Source organism: Pecten maximus, chromosome 3 (genome assembly GCF_902652985.1).
Source record: "Pecten maximus chromosome 3, xPecMax1.1, whole genome shotgun sequence".
Taxonomy (NCBI): domain Eukaryota; kingdom Metazoa; phylum Mollusca; class Bivalvia; order Pectinida; family Pectinidae; genus Pecten; species Pecten maximus.
Genome location: NC_047017.1, coordinates 23,206,515 through 23,226,318, shown reverse-complemented (window position 1 = coordinate 23,226,318; position 19,804 = coordinate 23,206,515). Strand labels below are relative to the sequence as shown.

The 19,804-nt window shown below is 36.0% G+C and overlaps 1 protein-coding gene across 1 annotated transcript; it reads right to left on the bottom strand.

Annotated features, from left to right (window-relative positions):
* Positions 1 to 3,573: 3,573 nt before the first annotated feature.
* LOC117323608 (WD repeat-containing protein 27-like) lies at positions 3,574 to 19,804 on the bottom strand. Its single transcript, XM_033878924.1, has 23 exons — positions 19,197 to 19,804; positions 18,180 to 18,321; positions 17,778 to 17,902; positions 16,789 to 16,902; positions 16,391 to 16,513; positions 15,657 to 15,780; positions 15,186 to 15,393; positions 14,559 to 14,662; positions 13,963 to 14,057; positions 13,507 to 13,718; positions 13,094 to 13,176; positions 12,862 to 12,961; positions 12,377 to 12,469; positions 11,714 to 11,823; positions 11,437 to 11,526; positions 11,098 to 11,282; positions 10,756 to 10,889; positions 10,411 to 10,505; positions 6,812 to 6,933; positions 6,491 to 6,588; positions 5,858 to 5,960; positions 5,002 to 5,100; positions 3,574 to 4,284 (listed from the first exon to the last, which is right to left on the bottom strand). Exons 1-23 carry the CDS (start codon positions 19,335 to 19,337, stop codon positions 4,225 to 4,227), a joined length of 2,760 nt encoding a protein of 919 aa, XP_033734815.1. The 5' UTR covers positions 19,338 to 19,804; the 3' UTR covers positions 3,574 to 4,224.

The window sequence follows — 19,804 nt, the reverse complement described above, 5'->3', positions numbered from 1 at the left end:
TGGGTAGACTAACACACAGTCAGAACACCTTGACAGTCAATGTTGTGTTTCCCTTGTATCTGGGTAGACTAACACACAGTCAGAACACCTTGACAGTCAATACTGTGTTAATCTTGTATCTGGGTAGACTAACACACAGTCAGAACACCTTGACAGTCAATACTGTGTTTTCCTTGTATCTGGGTAGACTAACACACAGTCAGAACAGCTTGACAGTCAATACTGTGTTAACCTTGTATCTGGGTAGACTAACACACAGTCAGAACACATTGACAGTCAATACTGTGTTAACCTTGTATCTGGGTAGACTAACACACAGTCAGAACACCTTGACAGTCAATACTGTGTTTCCCTTGTATCTGGGTAGACTAACACACAGTCAGAACACCTTGACAGTCAATGTTGTGTTAATCTTGTATCTGGGTAGACTAACACACAGTCAGAACACCTTGACAGTCAATGTTGTGTTAACCTTGTATCTTGGTAGACTAACACACAGTCAGAACACCTTGACAGTCAATGCTGTGTTAACCTTGTATCTGGGTAGACTAACACACAGTCAGAACACCTTGACAGTCAATGTTGTGTTTCCCTTGTATCTGGGTAGACTAACACACAGTCAGAACACCTTGACAGTCAATACTGTGTTAATCTTGTATCTGGGTAGACTAACACACAGTCAGAACACCTTGACAGTCAATACTGTGTTTTCCTTGTATCTGGGTAGACTAACACACAGTCAGAACAGCTTGACAGTCAATACTGTGTTAACCTTGTATCTGGGTAGACTAACACACAGTCAGAACACATTGACAGTCAATACTGTGTTAACCTTGTATCTGGGTAGACTAACACACAGTCAGAACACCTTGACAGTCAATACTGTGTTAACCTTTTATCTGGGTAGACTAACACACAGTCAGAACACCTTGACAGTCAATACTGTGTTAACCTTGTATCTGGGTAGACTTACACACAGTCAGAACACCTTGACAGTCAATACTTGGTTAATCTTGTATCTTGGTAGACTAACACAGTCAGAACACCTTGACAGTCAATACTGTGTTAACCTTGTATCTGGGTAGACTTACACACAGTCAGAACACATTGACAGTCAATACTGTGTTAACTTTGTATCTGGGTAGACTAACACACAGTCAGAACACCTTGACAGTCAATACTGTGTTAACCTTGTATCTGGGTAGACTAACACACAGTCAGAACACCATGACAGTCAATGTTGTGTTAACCTTTTATCTGGGTAGACTAACACACAGTCAGAACACATTGACAGTCAATGTTGTGTTAACCTTGTATCTTGGTAGACTAACACACAGTCAGAACACCTTGACAGTCAATACTGTGTTAACCTTGTATCTGGGTAGGTTACACACAGTCAGAACACCTTGACAGTCAATACTGTGTTAAACTTGTATCTGGGTAGACTAACACACAGTCAGAACACCTTGACAGTCAATGTTGTGTTAACCTTGTATCTGTGTAGACTAATACACAGTCAGAACACACTGACAGTCAATACTGTGTTAATCTTGTATCTGGGTAGACTAACACACAGTCAGAACACCTTGACAGTCAATACTGTGTTAATCTTTTATCTGTTTAGACTAACACACAGTCAGAACACCTTGACAGTCAATGTTGTGTTTCCCTTGTATCTGTGTAGACTAATACACAGTCAGAACACATTGACAGTCAATACTGTGTTAATCTTGTATCTGGGTAGACTAACACACAGTCAGAACACCTTGACAGTCAATACTGTGTTAACCTTGTATCTGGGTAGACTAACACACAGTCAGAACACCTTGACAGTCAATACTGTGTTAACCTTGTATCTAGGTAGACTAACACACAGTCAGAACACATTAACAGTCAATACTGTGTTAATCTTGAATCTGGGTTGACTAACACACAGTCAGAACACATTGACAGTCAATACTGTGTTAATCTTGTATCTGGGTAGACTAAGACACAGTCAGAACACCTTGACAGTCAATACTGTGTTAATCTTGTATCTAGGTAGACTAACACACAGTTAGAACACCTTGACAGTCAATACTGTGTTAACCTTGTATCTAGGTAGACTAACACACAGTCAGAACACCTTGACAGTCAATACTGTGTTAACCTTGTATCTTGGTAGACTAACACACAGTCAGAACACCTTAACAGTCAATACTGTGTTAATCTTGTATCTGGGTAGACTAAGACACAGTCAGAACACCTTGACAGTCAATACTGTGTTAATCTTGTATCTAGGTAGACTAACACACAGTCAGAACACCTTGACAGTCAATACTGTGTTAACCTTGTATCTGGGTAGACTAACACAGTCAGAACACATTGACAGTCAATACTGTGTTAACCTTGTATCTGAGTAGACTAACACACAGTCAGAACACCATGACAGTCAATGTTGTGTTAACCTTGTATCTTGGTAGACTAACACACAGTCAGAACACCTTGACAGTCAATACTGTGTTAACCTTGTATCTGGGTAGACTAACACACAGTCATAACACCTTGACAGTCAATGTTGTGTTAACCTTGTATCTTGGTAGACTAACACACAGTCAGAACACCTTGACAGTCAATGCTGTGTTAACCTTGTATCTGGGTAGACTAACACACAGTCAGAACACCTTGACAGTCAATGTTGTGTTTCCCTTGTATCTTGGTAGACTAACACACAGTCAGAACACCTTGACAGTCATTGTTGTGTTAATTTGTATCTGGGTAGACTAACACACAGTCAGAACACCTTGACAGTCAATGCTGTGTTAACCTTGTATCTTGGTAGACTAACACACAGTCAGAACACCTTGACAGTCAATACTGTGTTAATCTTGTATCTTGGTAGACTAACACACAGTCAGAACACCTTGACAGTCAATACTGTGTTAATCTTGTATCTGGGTAGACTAACACACAGTCAGAACACATTGACAGTCAATACTGTGTTAATCTTGTATCTGGGTAGACTAACACACAGTCAGAACACCTTGACAGTCAATGCTGTGTTAACCTTGTATCTGGGTAGACTAACACACAGTCAGAACACCTTGACAGTCAATACTGTGTTAATCTTGTATCTTGGTAGACTAACACAGTCAGAACACCTTGACAGTCAATGTTGTGTTAACCTTGTATCTAGGTAGACTAACACACAGTCAGAACACCTTGACAGTCAATACTGTGTTAACCTTGTATCTAGGTAGACTAACACACAGTCAGAACACCTTGACAGTCAATACTGTGTTAACCTTGTATCTGGGTAGACTAATACACAGTCAGAACACCTTGACAGTCAATACTGTGTTAATCTTGTATCTGGGTAGACTAACACACAGTCAGAACACCTTGACAGTCAATACTGTGTTAATCTTGTATCTGGGTAGACTAACACACAGTCAGAACACCTTGACAGTCAATACTGTGTTAACCTTGTATCTGGGTAGACTAACACACAGTCAGAACACCTTGACAGTCAATACTGTGTTAATCTTGTATCTGGGTAGACTAACACACAGTCAGAACACCATGACAGTCAATACTGTGTTAACCTTGTATCTTGGTAGACTAACACACAGTCAGAACACATTGACAGTCAATACTGTGTTAATCTTGTATCTGGGTAGACTAACACACAGTCAGAACACCATGACAGTCAATGTTGTGTTAACCTTGTATCTTGGTAGACTAACACACAGTCAGAACATCTTGACAGTCAATACCGTGTTAGCTTTGTATCTGGGTAGACTAACACACAGTCAGAACACCTTGACAGTCAATACTGTGTTAACCTTGTATCTAGGTAGACTAACACACAGTCAGAACACCATGACAGTCAATACTGTGTTAATCTTGTATCTTGGTAGACTAACACACAGTCAGAACATCTTGACAGTCAATACTGTGTTAACCTTGTATCTGGGTAGACTAACACACAGTCATAACACCTTGACAGTCAATACTGTGTTAACCTTGTATCTGGGTAGACTAACACATGCAGTCTGCTGCAGTGTTGTGACTGGGTACAAAGAGAAGACAGTGGTGCAATCCTATTTGAGTGGAACAGCTTGCTGCCGATGTTTGTAAAGAATACATCTTGTCATGTTCTAGTTCATATGGCAGGTAAAATTGACTTCAATGCCGCAAATGTTCTGCTTAACTTCAAAACTGTATCACTAACACTTCACGATGTCAGCTGGATATTTTGTCAGCATAAAGCACCAGCTTCCCAGCCAAAGAACATGAAAGAAGCTAAAAGAAACAAAAATACATATGCAAATGTAAAGCGATTTCATACATGTGTAAATCAATGAATATCTATGTATAACTTGTAAAACATTTTTTCAACAAATTGTAATTTCATTTGACCAAATTTGATAGCCACTCAACAAACTAAAGGACTGTATACTGGTAAGCTTCCTAAAATTCATGTTATTAAAAAGAAGATACTATATGCATGTGTACTATATCTCTAATGTGCTGCACTGGAGTTATACAAATCTGATCATATGTGATGACAGGACTGGTTTGGGAAAGGGCCTTTTTGTCTCATATTTGGAAGAAAATTGGTGAATTGGGAAAGATTTTTTCAGGAGTAAACTGCAAATTTAGGGAATTTGGCTTTAATATGAAATAAATTCAATTGGGAATGGGGCTCATTTAACAGCCCCAAAAAGCCCCCAGAAAAAGCCCTGCATGGATGAGGAACTTAGACTACGGCATCTGTTCTATTGGGACACTCACATGAAATAAACAAAATTTCGAAATACAATGTCATGTACTTTTACCTGTAGATATCTGGATGTTCTTACCCTACCTGTGGATTACTACATTTACTTACATAAATTATATGGATATCTATGTTCATATATCAGAACTTATACCAGTGGGATGTGTATGTTTCTTACTGGGTGTTGTTACCGTAGAATAGTAGGTCAAATTTAAGGTACAATACCTTAATTAACTCACCTGTGGATATTTAGGGTGGAAAGCAACATCAGACACGACATCTGTATGGTCAGTCAACTTGTGGCAGTATGTCCCAGTTCTTATGTCATAGATGTATGTCTACAAAACAAAACACTAATATAGAAAGAAGGTGATGTTTGTTGAGTCATACATTAGCAACTGAAAGACAAGGATATTAAAGGTCAAAAGACAAGGATTTTCAAGGTCGAAAGACAAGGATATTCAAGGTCTAAAGACAAGGACATTCAAGGTAAAAAACTAATATTGCATATAAAACAAGGTGATGTTTGTTGAGCTTTATATCAACAGCCAAAAAACAAAAGGTCATACAAATTAAGTCATACAAGGGCACCTAAAAGGTCCAATACTAATATATATAAATGAAGCATTGCCTGACTGTTGACCCCATCCACACAATGTCATGTAATTAGGTCACACAATACAAGACCGAACAATTGAAAAACTTACATAGATGTGCCAATTAAGACAGCAAAATTATTGTGTTTAAATGGATATGTAGATGAATTAATTTTACAATTGATGCCACATGGTGCCACAGATATGTTTTTTTTTCAATATTTTGTCAACAGGGATAAAGAACAATTCTATTTTCCAAACCTCTGCAGCATTATCACATCAGTCACCCCATACAACAATGTAGTGGTTAATTTACAGCAGGTAAGATTCCGATTCAGTCACATCAACAATAATATATGGTTTATACAATTGTATTAAGTTTTATAAATAATCAGAATATTATTAATATAATATCTAACAGTGCCCTAACATAGTATATATATGTACATTTTTATATGCACATTAATGTTAGATCCAGTCCTGTGATCGGCTGACTTACTGATCTGTCTTCAGATCCTGTTGCTAGGTAACGACCACACGGACTGAGATCCACACCACAAGGGTAAACTCTATTGAGGTGACCTTCATATCTCCTCACACACCTACAGCAAATTATGATAAAAAGATATTAAGGTACCAGGTCAGCATCATAACAATGCAATGGTGATTTCCTAAACAACAAATGACCATGATACTGAAACACAAGGCACATTATTTTAATGTGATTCTCCTACCGATTAAATGATTTAGAAAATCAAACAATATCAAGGAGACAAATTAACATAGTATCCATACACTTTTTTTTCTTAATCCTGTTAATATTCCTGTATATAATGTATGAAATGTAACAAAATGTAATAAAATAAGGTTTAATTAAACTAAATTAATATCATATGTATATATATATCTATATGTATATATATCATTCAAAAACTCTAAATGTCACTTAATGCAAAATACAAAAAAAAAAAACTCTACCTAATAGTATGGAAAGTTACACTTTAGAATTTGAAAATTTATACTGCATCCATGTTGTAGGTATGTATGGCTGATTAGACAACAGCCAGGGTATAGGTATATATGACAACCCAAACCAGCATCAGTAGATAAGTACCAAGGGATGTGTACTTACCTGTTGGTTCGGATGTCCCACAGTTTGATACAATCTCCAGCAGCGGCTGTCACAAAGAGATCATAGGCGTCTGGAGGATGGGAGGTAAATGTGGAACCCTGGTTATATTGGTGAGAGAGAAAAAAAAAAGAGTTTATTTTTAAAATTCATGTTGACAATCACATTTCCAACTTTGTTGATAACAATAGTAGCGAACAGTAAATTTGTACCATGTTGCCTTGAAAAAACATCCAAGAAAAATAAACAATAAGATAGGTATGAGTTTTTCTTAGAAAATTCACTTAATATATAGCTGGTAATAAATTGTGTAAAAGGCCTCACCTCATTCTGACAGATAACATGAGCTGGTTTTGTGTGGACGTCAGTCATGGTTCGGACAGTTTTATCAACATTCATATCCCGTACCTCCAAACTCTTGTTAGTCCCTGCACATAGCACTAGGTCTAACCATTTGATAAGGAATATACTTGAGCTTAAGGTAACCAGTGAAACTAAACTTTGGTGTATTGTATCAGTGATTTCTATGTTAATAAAGACTTTGGTGTATTGTACCAGTGATTTCTATATTAATACAGACTTTGATGTACATATTGTATCAGTGATTTCTATGTTAATACAGATTTTGGTGTATTGTACCAGTGATTTCTATGTTAATACAGACTTTGGTGTATTGTACCAGTGATTTCTATGTTGATACAGACTTTGGTGTATTGTACCAGTGATTTCTATGTTAATACAGTGATTTCTATATTAATACAGACTTTGGTGTATTGTACCAGTGATTTCTATGTTAATACAGACTTTGGTGTATTGTAGCAGTGATTTCTATGTTAATACAGACTTTGGTGTATTGTAGCAGTGATTTCTATGTTAATACAGACTTTGGTGTATTGTAGCAGTGATTTCTATGTTAATACAGACTTTGGTGTATTGTACCAGTGATTTCTATGTTAATACAGACTTTGGTGTATTGTATCAGTGATTTCTATGTTAATACAGACTTTGGTGTATTGTACCAGTGATTTCTATGTTAATACAGTTATTTCTATGTTAATACAGTGATTTCTATGTTGATACAGACTTTGGTGTATTGTACCAGTGATTTCTATGTTAATACAGACTTTGGTGTATTGTACCAGTGATTTCTATGTTGATACAGACTTTGATGTATTGTACAAGTGATTTCTATGTTGATACAGACTTTGGTGTATTGTAGCAGTGATTTATGTAAATACAGACTTTGGTGTATTGTACAAGTGATTTCTATGTTAATACACACTTTGGTGTATTGTAGCAGTTATTTATGTAAATACAGACTTTGGTGTATTGCACCAGTAATTTCCTATGTTAATACAGTGATTTCTATGTTGATACAGACTTTGGTGTATTGGGTACCAGTGATTTTCTAGTTAATACAGTGATTTTATATTAATACAGACTTTGGTGTATTGTACCAGTGATTCCTATGTAAATACAGACTTTGAGGTATTGACCAGTGATTTCTAGGTAATACAGACTTTGGTGGTATTGTACCAGTGATTTCTATGTTAGATACAGACTTTGGTGTATTGTACCAGTGATTTCTATGTTAATACCGACTTTGTTGTATTGTACCAGGATTTCTATGTTAATACAGACTTTGGTGTATTGTCCATTGATCTATAATAACTAGTGTATTGTACCAGTGATTTCTATGTTAATACAGACTTTAGTGTATTGTACCAGTGATTTCTATGTTAATACAGATTTTGGTGTATTGTATCAGTGATTTCTATGTTAATACAGACTTTGGTGTATTGTACCAGTGATTTCTATGTTAATACAGTGATTTCTATGTTAATACAGTGATTTCTATGTTAATACAGTGATTTCTATGTTGATACAGACTTTGATGTATTGTACAAGTGATTTCTATGTTGATACAGACTTTGGTGTATTGTAGCAGTGATTTATGTAAATACAGACTTTGGTGTATTGTACAAGTGATTTCTATGTTAATACAGACTTTGGTGTATTGTAGCAGTGATTTATGTAAATACAGACTTTGGTGTATTGCACCAGTGATTTCTATGTTAATACAGTGATTTCTATGTTGATACAGACTTTGGTGTATTGTACCAGTGATTTCTATGTTAATACAGTGATTTCTATATTAATACAGACTTTGGTGTATTGTACCAGTGATTTCTATGTTAATACAGACTTTGGTGTATTGTACCAGTGATTTCTATGTTAATACAGACTTTGTTGTATTGTACCAGTGATTTCTATGTTAATTCAGACTTTGGTGTATTGTACCAGTGATTTCTATGTTAATACAGACTTTGGTGTATTGTACCAGTGATTTCTATGTTAATACAGACTTTGGTGTATTGTACCAGTGATTTCTATGTTAATACAGACTTTAGTGTATTGTACCAGTGATTTCTATGTTAATACAGATTTTGGTGTATTGTATCAGTGATTTCTATGTTAATACAGACTTTGGTGTATTGTACCAGTGATTTCTATGTTAATACAGTGATTTCTATGTTAATACAGTGATTTCTATGTTAATACAGTGATTTCTAATACAGTGATTTCTATGTTAATACAGTGATTTCTATGTTAATACAGTGATTTCTATGTTGATACAGACTTTGATGTATTGTACAAGTGATTTCTATGTTAATACAGACTTTGGTGTATTGTACCAGTGATTTCTATGTTGATACAGACTTTGGTGTATTGTAGCAGTGATTTATGTAAATACAGACTTTGGTGTATTGTACAAGTGATTTCTATGTTAATACAGACTTTGGTGTATTGTAACAGTGATTTCTATGTTAATACAGTGATTTCTATGTTGATACAGACTTTGATGTATAGTACCAGTGATTTCTATGTTGATACAGACTTTGGTGTATTGTAGCAGTGATTTATGTAAATACAGACTTTGGTGTATTGTACCAGTGATTTCTATGTTGATACAGACTTTAGTGTATTGTAGCAGTGATTTCTATGTTAATACAAACATACATTGATTACATTTGGGCTAAGGGGCTATAACAGCTGTGTTGTTTGTATTGCCTTAGGTTGACTTGGCCATTAACGAATTGAGCAAATTAGTATTGTAGCTGACGGAGCCGAATAAGGAAGCAATATTGTGAATAGTAAGTAAACTTTATAATTCTTGGGGGACTTACAAATTACATAATGATGTAAAAAGCCCTCGAATAAATTTGCTGCAGAGTGGGGTGCCCCAACCCTTATTCTGGGGAGGTACGATTTATCCATGCTCGAAAACAGCTGGCAAGTGTTTACTCACTTAAACTGCCTTAATGAATTTTAACAGCTGCTATAACCCCAGGCATCATCTGAAATGGTCGTGTGGTGGGGAGGTGTGCTATAACCCCAGGCATCATCTGAAATGGTCGTGTGGTGGGGAGGTGTGCTATAACCCCAGGCATCATCTGAAATGGTCGTGTGGTGGGGAGGTGTGCTATAACCCCAGGCATAATCTGAAATGGTTGTGTGGTGGGGTTAGTGGTGGAAAACAGAAAAACTTAAGGCGCACAGAAAAAACTTATGATGCTTGAAAACTGCAGCAACTGACCAATCACGAAACTAAACTGACCAATCCCTGACATGAACACATCCTAAGAGAAATGACCAGTCATGTGACTGAAGGTGACCATACATATCAACTGTAACAATCACTGCAACGACCACATAGTATGCAGTAAGGTAGACTTGTCTTAGTTCATAAACAGCACTTATGTTGCACAGAAGTTTTAATTGTACCAGTGACTTCTATGTTAATTTAGACTCTATGTTAATTCAATTCTAATTAATACTGATTTTGGTGTATTATATCGGTGATTTCTCATCAATACAGACATTTGTGTACCAGTGATTTCTGCCTTATGAGATAAGGATACAGGAGTAGAAGCCATTGACCGCTGACAGGGCTGTGATTTGCTGTGCCTCCAAACTGAAACTTGTCACCAGTTTGTATCTACTCTTACTCAAGTATCTACAGCAACAAAATAAAAAAAATAACACAAATATACACAGATAAAGTTTACATATACTACATGACTAAGATAAAATTATACAATTGAATGTGCAGTACAACATGCTTAGCTTGTAACAAATCCATATGGACCCAGTTTATTGAAAACGGTTCACTAAGAGAATTATTCCCTTAACAAGACTTGTCATGGAGCCACAGCAAGGCTTTGAATATACAACAATCATTGTACGTGTGTTGTGTATCGACTGACCTTTTGATATCCTGTTTGGTGAGATCCAGGTGGTACTTGTACATGTACACTGTACTTCCTGAGGTGAGGAGGATAAATTTATCCATGTAGTAGAACCGGCCAAACTTCACCTCCCTGGGGAATGGAGGGTTGTCCTGGAAAATATTTGAGGAAACAAACATACACAATATGCTGTTACAGAAAGGACAGTGGAGATCTAGACATTATGATACACTTTTCATTTTAAACTGGGCATGTTAAAAAAGGTGAAACACCTTTAAATGACAGAAGTTTTTTTTTATTGAATATCTACATTGTACATGCAAGCAGTAAATAAATGTGACTTTCTTGTCTGATCCTGACCTTGGTAGGTTTCTGCGGCTGAGCACCCTCCTTGTCGACGGAGAAGTTATTTACTGTGGTGGTAAAGGTCAGTAGTGGTTCGGACCGTCCCTTCCCCCATACACATGCTGTCCTGTCGTCTGAGGAACTGATCAGCCAGTTACCGTCATGACTCCAATTCACACAGGATACAGTGTGGTCATGCCCTGCAGTTAAATTTCACATTCACCTTTAAAATCTTAAGTGGCCAATAAGGACACTGCCTTTAAAACCTAACACTGCCTGTTTGAGCCTTTAAAGAAAATTAAAATAATGTTGGTTCAAATATTGTTTCTCTCGACTTGTTTTATTGGTACTTACCAACAAAGCTGGATCCTTTACCAGTCAAAGGCATGGAAAACATCTGTGCTGACTTGTTGGCCAAACCGCAAGCTAAACACTGACCATCATCTACATCAAATATCAAATCAAGGATAAGTCAAAATATGGAGACATATTCCAGTGATCATTGAACAAAACATTACTCATATCTAGTGGTACAAATGATTTGTAATGTATAGTTAAATTTGTTAGATTCAGCTGTCCATCTTCATTTCAAAAACAGTAAATAAAATGTAACATGAGTATTAAACAGTACCAGAAAATCTGACAGAATGGATTGGTGTTGGGCGTTCAGCGACATTCAGCTTGGTCTGTAACACGGACGGTGCTGAACAGTCAGTAGGATACTGTTTCTGGTTCACCTTCCTGTGAAAATAAAAATATAAGGAATGTAAACACAGGAACATCTGTAGGCACAGAAACCTCTACAATCAGGAAACCTCTGGATTTAGGAACACTTTATAAAGACCAATAAGAAGAAACATGTATTTCATGTTTCTATGTTATATTTTTTAAATGATAAACTATGAAAGATGAACAAGAAACATCTCTATATAATGGATTCCTCTGTATATAGAATATAAGGTAGAAGTAATTATTTTCACAAATGAGACTATCAATATTAGACCACACAAGAACATTTATGACAAAAGTAAGTACAATAAAGCATTATCAGACTTAAGTAACTGATGAAACTTGCCTCAAAGGTTTAACCAACTATTAATTGGCAAACAGACTGACATCTGGACAGATTCAGAGACCATATACTATAATATGTCCATTGAATTTTAATACATTTTTTTTAGGTGTATAATAAAGGATACCTTGGTATAAAGGATAAAAAAAGAATCGTCTCTAAAGTATCATAAGTAAATGCTTACTTTTCATTAGAATGGTGAAATAATGATTATGGACTCACCCAACTACAGACCCAGACGAAGCTGATTTAGGAAGTCGTTTGGCCCCTGAAGCACTACTGGAGAAGTCTGTTCTTGGTTTAAACATGGTATTCCTACAACAGTGTCATAAGAAAATCTTTTTCTCATTTTGTTCACAAATCATCTCAGAATGCATCATTTCCAATGTCAGCCATCACATGACATAAATATACTTATTGTGTAACATTGATAATTATACTGCAGAAAATGTTGACATTTACCATATATAAAGTTACACAGGCAAGAGATAAACATAAAACTTCCCCTTGTAGAGATAGTGTAGAGACAATATACAGACAGGTATTATCTCCCCTTGTAGATAAAATGTATTGACAAGTTTCATGTCCCTTTAGTTTTTTTACATGTAGATGTTTTTTAGACTGAAACATTGCCTCCCCTTGTACAGATTGTTTATTCAGACAGAAATATTACCTCCCCTTGTACTAAAACCATTTTTCTGAATCACCTTGGAGAGGCAGTATATCCTGAGGACCTGACACTATTTTTGAATGTCAGTGGTTGATCTTCAATGCGTTGTCCAGGCTTCTTGTTTGGGGTAAGATAACCTATAAAACACAGCAGTAAAAAACAATTAGCTTGTATTACATGTATATGTTTTATGTGAAGTAACAGAATAATATCTATATTGTTTCATATCTGAGTCTTCAAATTAAAGGACAGTAAGTGAACATACAAACCTTTCTGTTTCTTTGTCCTTGTGTCCTCCTTCACTTTAAAGACAAGCTCAGACCTGAGTGGTGAATTATCAGCTAATGCCACACTGCAAAATGTGATATCAGTCTTTGTTATTTTGAAATCAAACATATTTTCAATATGCAGAGACCCATAACATAACTCAATGTACTGTCAACTTTATTGGTAAGTTTCTCTCTAATTTTTAGTATTGACCTTAAACTTTGACCGATGACCGTCAGAATAAGATCAGGTAGGTACAGCTGAACCAAATGTGATGAGTGGTTCTTCAAATATGCAACAGATTCAGTACAAGATGGAATGGGATGGAACACAATGGCGAGGCCATGGGACAGAGCAGATATGGGTAGCACTATATGGCCCTATAACATGGCATGAAAATACTTGTTTGACTTACTTAGAGAGAACAGTTAATTCATCTGCTTTCTGGGCCTGCGTAAGTAAGTCACTGTTGTCCACGCTGTTCATCGCCCATGAAGGTAAGTTAGAGCTCTGTTCACCGACCTCTATGTTGTTAAGGTCAGAGGTTATCTCATCCACAGCAGATCCATGGCACCACTCCAAAATATGGACAGTGTTTTGAAAATGGCCACAGACAATACACCATAGCTGTCAAAGGAAAATTACGTCAGGAAATCCTCATTATTGTTAAATAAAGTTTAAAATGTATTCAAAATTGCTACTATGTACCCAGCTGTTATCATTTTTTGGATAAAAAACATTAATAACAGCCACACGAATATAAATACCAGTCATTCATGAAGAAAATAGAAGACAAATGTCTTTATCAATTTATCTTTTTCTTTATGATTCTATACTATCTTCAAAAATAGCCAAAAATTATTTGACTAACCTTTTGTGCATTTGCACTCTGGGAAATGTAGACAGCCCCAGCAGCATTTATGGAGACTGTATCTGTGTCAAGGCCATTATCCACCTGTATTGGATCTGTGAATAAACAACAGCAAAATGAAGACAATCTGAAACTATCCGATCAGATAAGCTGTAGACTAGTAATTTGTTATATTTATTTATTGAACTTTACACAGAAGCTCAATCAAATATAGAGGAAATGAAACACAGTAAGTCTTCCAACAGTAAAAAGGCTTGTTACCTTGACAACTGTAATATTTGTACATGTTACCTTGACAACAGTAAGGCATGTGTTACCTTGACAACATTATGAACATATTACCTTGGCAACAGTAATGAGTGTGTCACCTTGGCAACATTAAGGCATGTGTTACCTTGACAACAGCAAGATGTGTTTCCTTGACAATAGTAAGGCATGTGTTTCCTTGACAACAGCTATGTATATGTTACTGTGACATCAGGCAAGGTATGTGTTAATTATCTTGACAACAGTAAGATGTGTTACCTAACAACAGATACATATATGTCACATTGACAACAAAAGGTATGCATGAGAAAGAGAAATGAATATTCTACCTTGGAGGTCCCAAAATTTACAGACATCCAGTGTCTTGGCATTGATCTGAACCAGGGCACCTGTTGTTCCAACCACCAACATAGGACTGGATCTCAAAAGGTCCCTGGAATAAATCATGATTCTTCATTGATAAATGTCCACATACATTTGGGTGACAAATGTAGTTTCATTATAGCACCATAACAAAGTATCTCCATAACCAATGTTTAATTGTACTATAGTTTTCTGAGATACTTCATGCAGTGTGTTTTTTATGAAGTAATATATACTGTATAAGGTAACTTTGTCCCTTAATATGTAATGTTTTTGGTCGTTTTGAAATATGCATAGGTTAGGTCTTTTACAGTAGGAAATTCATAACCGTATCTTTTGCCACAATGATATTAAAGCAAAGACAGTAAGTTTATAGCTGTTGTTAAATAGATACTGCACTGGTAATGCATTTTGACTAAAAGTTACTGTCTATTTACAGTGAAAAATGCACCACTAAAATCTCTCATATGTTGTTGGACATCAAGTTTCAAAAGAATTCAGTAATATGGTGGATGAATTGTAAATGGGTACATGCAATATGTATGTACATTGTACGTAGAATTTGTATCTCAAGCTTCCAGTAAAGTACCTACTTTACTACAGTGCTGTTGTGTTGTAAAAATGCAGGTTTTGATGAATGATCATTGACTTCAGCACCACCTTGAGGCAGAAAGGTGAAGTAAAGGCTCAGAACTGAGCAGCCTGCCTCAGCTTCGTCCTCCACATCCTGGTCACCAGTCGGCACAATCTCATTCTGGTCAACCCTCTTCCATGTGGGCTTACTACTGATGGTTACAGGGCCTGCATGTGTTCAAATTATCAAATTAAACAGCAACTATTTATAATTTATTACAAATATTATACAGAAGCATTTATATTTAGAATTTTTATAAGTGCACTAAGAAACAATATGTTCTTTTTAAGCAGTACACTATGCCTACCTCAATTTTAAAGAATAAAATGACTGCAGAAATGAGAAATCATGAACACAATATATAACAGGAGGTTCCTCAGATACTGCAACACCTTATTTTTACTAGATTAGTATGTTTTGTTGGATCTACCTGATGACGATGATGGTGAAGATGGAATCTGCTGGGAAGACTTTTGTTTCCTCATAAGTTTTGCCACATCAATTTGATGCAGCTGTCGAAACCCCTGTCCATCTGTCAAATCAAAAACTCGAACCTATGGGTAGGAAAAAAAAACATATCAATGTACCATTTAATTGTATATAAAATTAAACTGTCAGCTCCCCTTATTATTACAAATACACATTTGCTTTTATGATTAAGAATTTAAGAGTAAATACATTTTCTAATACAAAATAGCTTTGTTATCCAGCCCCCTTCCTTCCCAACTGGTATATTGTTGCTAGGCTATGTAATGAACTTTTTCCCCAGTTTGATATGTGAACTGCACGTGAGCACATGGTTTACATAAAGTAATGTGATGCATTGTATATTATACAGTCAAACCTGTCATATGTGACCTTCCAAGGGAGACAATAAAAAAAGGTCACATTTGACAGGTGGTCTCTTAATCCAGGTTCAGGTAACTAGTATGGCAAATAATAAAAAAATATTGGGAATGAATAATATGGTCACATATGAGAGGGGATTGCTTAATCCAGGTGGTCACTAAGGCAGGTTTATTTTAGTGATTGGATAAACTATCATGGATTATATGTTATCAATATCAAGTGCAGTGACAGCTGTTTTCAAAACACCATGTTAACATAAAATACATATTTATACAGTATTGTACATTCTGTCTGAATCACTACTGGAATATGTACCTGTCCATCAGCTGTTCCTATGGCAACCTGTGGCTGAGTGAGATTCATTGCCATACTGATGAATGGAGAAGCTGTGAGGATTGGTGATTGATATATCAGAGTAAAATCTTCTATATTCCACACCTTAACAAATATAGATTTATAGATATCACAAAGTGAATGAATTTGTCCCAGGCTGTAGTTAATCTATGTTTCTGTTGTTGGAAGTATCTACCAGTACCTGAAATATCTTTCTGATTATTATCTGACAGCTATATATTGAGCTTTAGTAGAGTCATAAAGATAATTCCATTTGTTTTTATATATTTAAACAAAATTGCCAATTTGAAATTAATATTAAATGCATATAATTATTGTCAAATATGACAGTTCCATTTTTCCCACAAGGAGAAATTTACCTTGAATGTCCTATCCTCTGATATGGTGACCAGTGTAGCTGAATAGTGTGGACAGAATTCAGCACTGGTCAGTTTACTTGTGTGACCCTCGACAGTAGCTACCTGTCGCTCTTTCTGTAAAATTTCAAACAAAGCATGTGTGTAGTCCGAAACTTTTCCATAATGCATTAGCTTCTTACTGGCTAAATTTCATTCTCTAAGATATATAACAGTGTGTACAAACACATTCAGCCAAATATAGCATGTTCTTGCCAACTTGTTGGAATTCCCATTGAAGAAGTTGCATATGTTCAAAATTTGAGACAATAATATCTTGAAATTACATAAAGGTATTTTGAACTTACATTTTTTGGGACTAGTTAAGATTTTTTAACTTATGAACAGTAAAGAAGTTTTACTGTCTTCATTTAGGATCCAAAATCAAGAATCTTCCACACAAATTGGGAGGGTTTGATGAACATTGAATCTTGAAGTAAGAAAAACTTAACCCTACAACATTGTATTTACTACTAGCCTGACTTAAAACCAAACACAATACAAAGCTGATACCATATGGTGCTTGTGTTCTACGGTGGTAAACTACACAGATCTGGACACATTTCCAACATATATTTCACCCACATTTAATAAGGTCACAATGTATAAAAACACAGTGAGTTTGATCAGAATATAATTTCTAAGTTTCTTATTTATTACCGGGGTTGGTGTTATGTCCTTTCAACGTGAACAAATCAAACTGCAAAAATATTGCAATGTATATATGAACATATGGCATTCTTGCTACTTTTGATACATAACTGATAGGTTACAAAGATATGTTATCATGCCAATCATAGGTTGAATAAGTGTATACATGTATGCTATTAATTTGGGGATGAACTAGACATTGAAAAAAATGGAATTTGTGATCATAGGCAAAAAAATGTAAAACATTTTTTTTTGCACACAAAATGAAACAAATGAATTGTTAAACCAAACTATAACCTTACAGTGGCATCCAAGATGAGGACATCAGCCCCACAACAAGCAGCCACAAGTGTATCATCAGGGCTGAAAGAGCAGTAGTGGATGTGGCCAAGAGTTGTACCAATGATTTGACCACGGATCTGAATCCCTGTAAGCAAACAGTAACAAAACAATAGCAGAATGTTATGTACTAGGCACATGGGTGATATACATTCTGTTAATTAAGAGGGAGATCTACAATAGTTAACACCATTACAACATGATTACCAGTGAATAATTTATCAGATTATGTACATGTATTTCACAATTTGACAAGGGTAGAACACTAAACAGATAAAACCTTGTATCAGTGGTTCATGGTTAACCAATTATGGCAGTGGCAGACCCTAGCTGATATATTACCAAGTAGATACACCACAACTTGCCTTTGTCCACCATTTGTCTTGCCTGTAACAGGTTCCATACTATCACATAGTCCTCTGCAGCTGAGCATAGTAATTTGGGGGAGCTCCTATTTCCTAGGGAGATACTTGTCAGTATTTTCCTGTGTCCCTCCAGTTCAAGAGGCTACAGTAGATTAAAGGTTTAAAAAAAAAAAAGGACAAACTGTAAAATTCACTCAAGTGAGGTACATGTGGGTTTTTTCTGAGGACCATTAATATTCTGTCCATACCTTGTTATACACTACTTGATTAAGGGTTACTGGCAGGACTTAAAGTTGATATTTTTACCATGTGGCCTATTTGGCTAGCAAGTCATAAAATCTAGGCACCAATGGAAATGCTAGTGGCCCGGCCAAGACAAGTTGTCATAAATAATTTTAAAAATCTTTTAATTCTTAAGTTCAGTATAACATCTCTCTGTAACTTTTTGATTGTGAACTTCATTTTAGCATTGACTGCAACCTTTGAAAAATGAATGAAATAACAAATTTACACAATTCTTGGTGGCCTGTACATGCAGGTGCCTTATAAGTTATATGTCAAAAACTGGTTGCCAATAGTTTGAATTTGAAGAGCCATGGCCACTAAAATAGGCGCCACTTTGAGCTGGTAATTAGGTATAAAAGTGGAATGAACAAAGGGCCATTACTCTGTATATATAGTGATCAAAGCACAAAACCAGACTTTGGTATGTGACTTTTTGCCTTGCCCTCTTGCTGTTTACCTTAACACACATACAGTATATACAACACATACAAAAAAAACCCTTCAACAATGCACATGTGTAGCAGAACTGGACTGGGTCGATCATTGGCGACCAGGTAGCTCAGTTAGGTAGTATTTGTAGAGTATCTGTCTAGAGTTCGGAGGGTCCTGCATGGCACCGGGTTCGAACCCCAGTCTGGCTGCCACATTTTCTCTTTCTCCTGTTACACATGTATACATTCTCAATTAGGCCTACATTATAAGTAGAAACTACATAAATCAAAACAGACAAACCTTAAATGCCAGGTGCTGCAGACTCCAGACGCCAACAGAACAGCGTGTATGGGGTAAGGCCAGGTATAACCCATCCGTCGCCAGCTGTGTGTATGCAGGGTTGAAGGCTGCCCTCACACTTTGTATATGACGGAGTTCCATGCTTTTAACTGGTGTCAAAGACTCTTGCTTGTCTAAGCACACGTATGTCGAATTCGTGTCAAGATTATGACTTGTTTGAAGCCATTCCTTTTCTTCATTCTTTTTACTTAATAATTTTGAGACATATAAGATAAGCCTACTAGCACAGAAATACTGCAATAAGCTTCGTACACTACTGTAGGCCTACCAGTTCTATAATTACAGACAGAAATTGAAGTACCCTAACGTTACTGTAGTCTTGACACAACACAAGCTATGCTATTGTTACGTTTTTGTTATGGCGTTATCCTGAATTGTTCCTACTATATGAAAGAGACAAAAAATGTTAAAACCTCTTTTCTAATTAATTTTACAAAATCAATTCCTCGTAAGCAAGCCATGCAGCCTAAACTTTATAACGAACGTGCGAAGCGTCGTAATCGTCATGACTGCATGATGCCGGTATTGAAGGGAAATCACTCTAAATA

Excerpts from the sequence above, each read along its gene's own strand:
- LOC117323608 (XM_033878924.1), bottom strand. The coding sequence starts at position 19,337 with ATGGAACTCCGTCATATACAAAGTGTGAGGGCAGCCTTCAACCCTGCA. Across the intron at positions 12,962-13,093 it reads AAGGACAAAGAAACAGAAAG|GTTATCTTACCCCAAACAAG; the intron begins GTTTGTATGTTC and ends TGTGTTTTATAG. Across the intron at positions 5,961-6,490 it reads TGGGACATCCGAACCAACAG|GTGTGTGAGGAGATATGAAG; the intron begins GTAAGTACACAT and ends AATTTGCTGTAG.